The sequence below is a fragment of the Lineus longissimus genome, chromosome 19 (assembly GCF_910592395.1).
Source record: "Lineus longissimus chromosome 19, tnLinLong1.2, whole genome shotgun sequence".
NCBI classification, from domain to species: Eukaryota; Metazoa; Nemertea; class Pilidiophora; order Heteronemertea; family Lineidae; genus Lineus; species Lineus longissimus.
In genome coordinates, this window is record NC_088326.1 from 10,309,197 (window position 1) to 10,317,339 (window position 8,143).

At 42.8% G+C, this 8,143-nt stretch overlaps 2 protein-coding genes across 2 annotated transcripts; both read right to left on the reverse strand.

The window, feature by feature from the left end:
• Positions 1–553: 553 nt before the first annotated feature.
• Positions 554–3,724, reverse strand: LOC135502813 (uncharacterized). The gene has a single exon (XM_064795917.1). It carries the CDS (start codon positions 3,722–3,724, stop codon positions 554–556), a length of 3,171 nt encoding a protein of 1,056 aa, XP_064651987.1.
• A 508-nt stretch (positions 3,725–4,232) lies between these two features.
• LOC135502814 (uncharacterized) lies at positions 4,233–5,446 on the reverse strand. The gene is made up of 2 exons (XM_064795918.1): positions 4,448–5,446; positions 4,233–4,289 (listed from the first exon to the last, which is right to left on the reverse strand). Exons 1-2 carry the CDS (start codon positions 5,444–5,446, stop codon positions 4,233–4,235), a joined length of 1,056 nt encoding a protein of 351 aa, XP_064651988.1.
• Positions 5,447–8,143: the final 2,697 nt, after the last annotated feature.

Sequence of the window (8,143 nt, forward strand, 5' to 3'; positions counted from 1 at the left end):
ACAACAGATAAAATGAATCAAAATATTGACACTAGAAACAGTTGACCGTTTAAGATTATGTCATGTCATCAAAACACTCAGGTCAGTATTCAAAATGTTCAGCTCAATAAAGGCATGAAATCCATTTACGGATCGGACATAAGTGCAATGCGTCGGCGCGCTTCAATGGCGGCTTGTCTAACAGGCCTGTGCTCAGCTGCACACTCGGAATTGTCTGACAAAGGAACACGCGAGTTGTGTTCAATAGGCCTCGATAATGTCTCGCCATTGTTGGTTTCCAAAGGATACAATTTGGTTATCGGGCGGTTTGTCTGACCACGGCTTGTTTTGATGTCTACAGAACGCACTAAACCATCATTACCGCGATTCAATCTCAACACACGCGCAAGTTGCCACTTTACACGTGGTACGCAGTCTTCATGAATGAGCACTATGTCCCCAACTTGAATCTGATTTTGCGTAATGCCCTTACCACAATTGCGATCTCTTTCACGTAAAGCCGCTAGGTACTCTTGTGACCACCGGTTCCAAAACTGTGCTTGCACACTGGCCATCAACACAGCGCGTCGTTGCAATATTCTGACTGACTGCCAAACGTTGGGTCACGCAACTCATCAGTATCGTACAACTCATGAGGAACAGTAGACAGTGGTCTACCATGTAAAAAATGCGATGGCGTAAGCGGTTGTAAATCATCAGTATCTGAGGACAGGTATGTGATCGGTCGGTCATTGAGTATGGCCTCAATCTCGGTGAGGACAGTCTGTAACTCATCAAGCGTTAAGAAACGGCGGCCCAGCACCTTTTTCAAGGCTGTCTTTGTCAACCCAATCAACCGTTCCCAAAAACCACCGTACCAAGGTGCCCGTTTCGGTATGAACAACCATTCAACACGGCGGTTAGCTAAATAGGTTTTAACTGATTCAGATTCAAACAACTGCTTGAGTTCTGCAGCCGCAGAGAGATAGGTTGACGCATTGTCAGAAATAATTTTGCTCGGAAGCGATCTCCGGGCGGCAAAACGTCTGAACGCACGAAGGAATGTTCCAACTGAGAGATCAGTAACAAGTTCCAGATGAACGGCTCTGATAACGGCGCATGTAAAGAGGCACACGTACGCCTTCGATTCTGAGTGTTCGTTTCGTATGAATAAAGCACCACTGAAATCTACACCAGTCACAGTAAATGGGGGTGCCTTAAGTAGTCTCGACGCTTGTAATGGTGGTGGAATAGGTGACCTATATGGTTTCCCCATAACCCTCTTGCAAGTGACACACTGCCGTAACAACGATTTTACGCGCTGTCTAATGTTGGTAATCCAGAAACGCTGGCGAATATGCGTGATAGTAGATTGTAATCCTGAATGAAGAACGTTCGTATGTGCATTCCAAATGATAAGTTCCGCGAATCGATGTCTAGATGGAATCAGAATCGGAAATTTCGTTCCGTAGTCAATAGGCGCGTTATGCAATCGTCCGCCTGCGCGTAATATTCCATCGTTGTCAAGAAATAACCGAAGTTGTTTCACGAGTGGACCTGCTGTCCTACGTTTTGACATTAACGTCTTGATCTCATCTCCGTAGCTCTGACGTTGAACATGTTTAATCCACATTGTTTCTGCGTCTTGAATTTCACCTGCCGTGAGCGGTCCAACGTTTTGTAGTTGGGGATTTTTTTTCGCATTTGCAACAAATCTGAGTACGAGAGCACTGATGCGCAACAGTTTCGTATACGAACTGTAACGTTCGGGGTCGATTACGTTGGTGATGCGCATGTCTACATCAGGTTCACCGACTGCGTTGGTTACAATGACGACCGGATCACGATCAGCGTTGTCAGTATCCATTGTATGTGATTTACCATCGAATAGCTCGCATTGTGGCCACTCAGAAGTTCTAAGCCAGTGTGGACCGTTCCACCAGAGTATGGCGTTTTGAAGATCTGATGCATTCATTCCCCGAGTAAGAATATCGGCAGGGTTATCCTTTGTGGGACAGTATTTGAATCTGGTTATGACTTGGCAAGCACGTATTTCTCTTACACGGTTCTCAACGAATAAAGGCAGCTTTTTCTCACTGTGTATCCAGTGTAGAACTATCTGACTGTCCGACCAAAGGAATGCATGTTCAATGTTGATCAGTGGTTTGAGGTTTCTGTGAAGATAGTTCAGTAAACGTGATCCGATTAAAGCGGCCATTAGCTCTAATCTAGGCAGCGAGATGGGTTTGATCGGCGCAACCCGAGTTTTTGCCATCACAAGTGAAGTGCATCCGCCACATTTCAAATATGCAACAGCCCCGTAGGCCTTTGGGCTCGCGTCTGCAAATACATGAAGCTTATACAAATCGTTGCTAGTGTTTTGACAATCGAAGTATTTGCGATCAATGGCACATGATTGTGTCACGGTTGACAGCTCCTGACTCAACCTTCTCCAAGTATGGTTAAGCTCGTCCGGCAGCGGTTCGTCCCAATCTAACTTGTGTGTCCATAGCTCTTGTGTAAATATCTTAGCCATAACATGTACTGGAGACAGAAGTCCAGGTGGATCGTATATACTGCTAGTAACTTGAACAACTTCACGTTTTGTCACCAGATTGTCTATTGAAGGTTCAATTTTCCGCTTTGAATATCGCAGAATGTCCTGTTCAGTATCCCAGTCTAGTCCAAGCACATTGGCAATTCGATCTGGGTTGTAAACGTTGTCTGCTTCAGCCAATTTCCGAAGTTCAGGGCAATTGGACGACCATGCTCGGAGATTGAATCCACCAGATTTCATTACCTTTCTGGATTCCTGGTAGTATTTCACAGTGTCATGTGTGCTTTCAGCTCCACTCGCTACATTGTCAACATAGATATTGTCCTTCATATCGGCTGCAACTGGGGATTCGTGTTTGTCTAAGTGTGACCTGACAGTGGCGTTTAGAATAAAAGGTGAGCACACTGCTCCGAAAAGCACCACTTTAAACTGGTACACCTTGAAGGCACTGTTTGGGTCGTTACTATCCGTCAACCACAGAAATTTTGTAAACTTCCGATCCTCTGCGTCAAGCCCAACGTTCAGAAACGCCTTTTCAATGTCAGTTGCTAGAGCGTAGTGATGTAGGCGAAATCTAACAAGGATTGCAGCAAGATCGTTCTGAAGTGGCGGTCCCGTCTCTAAACAGTCATTAAGGCTAGCTCCTTCACCAACTTTACAGCTACAGTCGTATACTATTCTTATTGGAGTTGTAGCTGAATCTTTCTTGACTGGCCTATGTGGGAGATAGTGACCACAGGTTACATCATCTATGGGAACTTCTTCAATGAAGTCACGTCTGGTTTGATCCTGGATAATGTCATTGTACATCTTGCGTAAGTCGGGTGATAGCTTTCGAATCATATTTCGTGTACGTCGCACGCACACGTCATAATTCGTTGGCAAGGGTGGATATTCTGCTTTCCACGGAAGTCTTGCAATGTAGCCATTGTCCTCAAACCGTAAATGCGTTTCACAGTATGACTCAAAATCCATTGACTTGCATAGGTCAGATGGGTCATCTTTGATACCTATCGTTTCTAAATCCCAATATTCCTGAAGTTTGGTTTTCTCATCGAGAATATTAGTAGCTATGTGTAGTATCGTAGTGTTCGATTCATGAGATTCCTTGTATATCGGGCCAGAGAGTAAGTAACCGAGCTTGGACTGCACTGCAGTGGGTCCAGGGCCTCGTATTACGTGATCCATCATGAAATCCCAATAGAAATCGGCCCCGATGAGAACCGATATCTCGAACGAATCCACATTGGAAACTGGATGAGCGAAAGGTAATTCCCGTAGGTGAGGTAAATCCAAGAGTGAAGCATTAACGAAGTTTTTGATGGGAGCGGAAATTTTCGGAACTACAAGTGCTGAAATATCCATCTTTCCACCGGTGATCGTATGCACTGCGAATGACACCTTATCGTAGGATTTAACATGAAAAGGTTTGCCACCGAATGCAGCAAGTTTAATTTTCTGCGATCCCTCTGGCGTGATATCCAACTTTCGTGCGAAATCCTTCGTTATAAACGATCGTGTTGCGCCTTCGTCGAAAAGTATCGTCGCTGTATAAGTATTTGATCCAGAAAAGATTTCAGCAACGGCTGTTTTCAGTAAAACTGTTCCCGACTTCGACAAACCGTCAACATTGACGTCACCTGCTGACACCGACTTAGCGTGAACGTGCGTCGTATTTCGACAGGCTTTAACTCCGTTATCCGTACACGTAGTTGATTGCGTCACTAATGTTTCGGATCCCGTATTGGTTGACCTACAGAGGGACGTGTGATGTTTCCGACTACAGTGGCGACATGTTCGTTTCGACTTACAGTCCTTTATTTTGTGATTGCCAAGGCAGTTAAAGCAAAGACGATCTCGCTTTACGATTTGTTGACGTTTGTCATGATCTATTACTGTCTTGCAATTCACCGAATTATGTGAAGCGTCCTTACAGAATGCGCATGTATTATGAAACGGTTTAGTATCCGTATGGAAAGCTGCAGTTGAAGACGAGATAGCACTGGGAGTTGTGTAACTGGTCACATTTCCTTCTTCAATAGCTTCGATTTCTTTCAAAAGATTCTTTCGTAAGTCTTTCAACTTCCAATCACTACTACCGTGGGTTCTTGCCAATTGTTGTCGAATAGATCCTGGAAGCTTCTCAAGGACGATAGGTACTAACAGGTCACCGTAGGTATTCTCTGACTTTCCCAGGGTATCTAATCCACGAATAAGAATTTCAAGAGTGTCATAGAAGTGACGTAATCCAGTGAATTCACCACTTGGCTTAGGGAGGTCCCATAAAGCTTTCATGTATGCACTAGAAAGTTTATGCGGTTGTCCGTAACGGTTTCGTAATAGTTCCAGGGCGTGTGCATAGTTTGCATTAGTTAATGCTAGTCCTTGAATAACACGAGTTGCTTCTCCTGTAAGCTGAGCCTTTAGGTACTGGAATTTATGGAAACCGTCTAAGTCTGGGTCACTATGCACCGATGCTGCGAAACTGTCATAAAAGCTCTGCCACTTGAGTAAATCCCCATCGAATGACGCTAGGCTTAGTTTAGGAAGTCGGACGGTCTTCGCCTTCGGTGGTACAACTGCGGGAGTGGGCGTTGGCTTTTTTTTGTGTGTTTGTCTCTCAATATGTCTTTTGAGTTTCAGGAGGTATTCCTCAACTTCAGCGTTATGGTCGTCAGCCTCTACGATTACCTCTGCTACGTCGTCGTCCTTAGTAATTTCAAGCAGCTCAGCATCTAACTTCTTAACTTGCTCGAATGCCTTAGTTATATGTTGTTCGACTGCTGTGAGTTGATCTAGATGGTCTTCTGTTAATTCTATACTGGTGATCGTTTCGGCTTTCGTGATGGACTTCGAGATTTGTCCGCGGTACGCGCCTCTTGACTTGCGAATTCTAGTGTGCGTTGCCATCTTCGAGAGAGAGTCCTGGACCTAGTCACGGCACCAAAATGTCGGGGATGCCCAGGTTCTAAGGGAATAACGACCACCCAGTTCTATGTAAAACTTCAACTGATTTATTACTAGACTCGAGTCAGAATGAACATGTGATATAGTTACATAATTCAGAAATACATGTTTCTAAAAGACATTCAATAACTCCAATAGACCAGCTATTGGCGGTGACTATAATCTGTTCCCAACAATAGGATCCTTGTAATAAAAATTCCTGATAAAGCTCATATTTTCTGAAAAATGTGTGTTTAATAGTTCAAACTGAATAAGACCTTAACTTAGTATCCTATAAAATCTAATCGGGATTGACGTACTGCGTGGCTAATTCGAACTTACTCTAATGGTTGGATTACACTGATTTCAAGTAATGTGATGAAGAATCAAACAGCGATTTCTAACACTGGCAGTCAGTTCAAGCTCCTGGGACGGTACCTGAATTCCGTGTCTGGCTGATATAGCCTCTGCCGTAACCAGAGCTACTTTTTTACACATTACTATTTATGGGTGTAACCTCCTCGTCACATTGGTGTAAGTCCCGATCCTTGACGGACAAATGAAATCCAAAATTTAAGGGTCACGGCAGGTTTTAAGATCTCAAATCATTGATCGAAGAAGTTTAATGACGAATTGGGGACCGGAGGCATGAGTTGAGGGTTTGGCAGAGGTTTTACACCTTTATAACGAAGTCCAAGTAAAAAAAATTAAGTCCAAGTCGGAAGGGTCCTTACAGGTTTCAGTTTCATCTCTAATCGTTCGGTGTTTATAAAAGTGATAACGAGGTAGGTATTGGCTGTTCCACTGAACACTGCAATGATGGTAGAGCTAAGATATATATGAAAATAGCTCCATCCGAGCGATGTTTGCTGACACAACCAGTAGGCCTACTAATTTCTTTTCTAAAACATCGTTTCTGAGTGGGAATTTCAGAGAGAGAAAAAAGTTTCAGTTATCACGAATGAAAAAGTTTTGAAAGTAACGCGCAGGTTACAAAGGTTTACTCCCCACCCGATAGAATAATGGATAAGACGGAAAATTTGTAGAATATTCGATTTCTTTTTAAAACCCAGTCTATCAAGCATGAGAGCGGTGATAGAACTTCAAATACCCTCGGCCATTTCCTGGCCAAGCTACGAAAGATCCGTCCCGGCCAGTGGCAATCATATCTACATCTGAAATTATCGTCGATTGGTAACTCTTTCTATAATACCAATAGTGTGGAAGATTTTTCGGAATAGGAATATAGGTCACAATTAAACCTTTCTTGCGCTTGTCTGGAGTCATCGGCATCATTATTTGGTTGGCACTGTCCCATGTTACGTGATAGCAACCATGTCTACATCTAAAATCGGGCAATTTCAAATTGCAAATTACATGTATTACCACTTTCTGCTGATAGTTGCTCCTTTTAGTAAACAGATGTACACAGTTCCACATTGTGGCAAGTACATCCTTTCCTGCAGTTATAAAGACGGAATTCTGCGTTCGCTGTACTGACCGAACCATGGTTCTTTGAATGATGTGCACGTCCAGCTCCCTCCCCGCCGTCAAAGTGTAGTTGAATTTATTATCGACACCCTTGTCAATATCAATCTCGAAAACACCAAGTGCAATGAAGGAACTCGTTCTTAGGCCATTTTTGCGTACGCGATGAACGTATATAACGAAAGCTTGCCCAGTCAACTCGATGTGTTCTATGTACAAAATTAAAATGAGCTCAATGTTCTGACTCTGAGTTGGCAGTTCCATAATGTAGAAACCCAAATGAACGCCACTGCGATCAAATATTTTCGGACATTCCCTTGGTCTGGCTGTACTTAATATCACGAAATAGGCCTTCCGAATGTATAATTTGTAGATCAACAGATGCTTGTTGATTGAACTTCTAGAAGAGTTGAATAACTGTCTTGAGACATATCGCCCTCGATTTTGATAAATCTGATGTATGAAAGGGGATCTTCGTTTAACATACATCCTTTCCACTAGAATATATCTGTCAACATACTTATCATAATAGACTCGAAGCGAAAGGACAACCGCCGTATTCCTAAAGATCTTGTCGACTTTGTAACTCATTCTTGGCAACTTTTGTCCTTTTTATAAATTCAAATTAAAACTTGTCTCACATTATTAACTAAAGGTACCAATGGCATTCAAACGCTTATGTTACAAATGTGCCGGCTACCCAGTCACCTTCTTTTTTACAGCAGCGGTTTCCACATTATTGAATAACACACGAAATTAAAACATTTCAAAATTACTGAAATATCACGCTATTCCAATTTTAATCCCGACTGGACCCAAGTGAGGCATGTTATACAAACGATTAGGTAACTATCGCCTGATTACATGTAAGTGACCCAACCGAAGAAGTAACACAAAATCAACCGATTATGTTATCCACGACACAAAAAGTAAGGTGAAATACCCAACCGAACACAAAATAAACCGATAAAATGACCTCATTTTCCTACAAGAGTTGCCACCTCTTCTTCCGTCGTCTGTAAAAATATAAAAATTCTAAATGGGCTACATCTCATTTCATCAGGTTGGTTGATTTGACCTACATTTCAAGGTCGCAGAAATCAACCATACTTAATTACATTTCACCAACAGTGGCACCTGTTATTAATATTTTGTCCAAGAGTCTTTACTTCG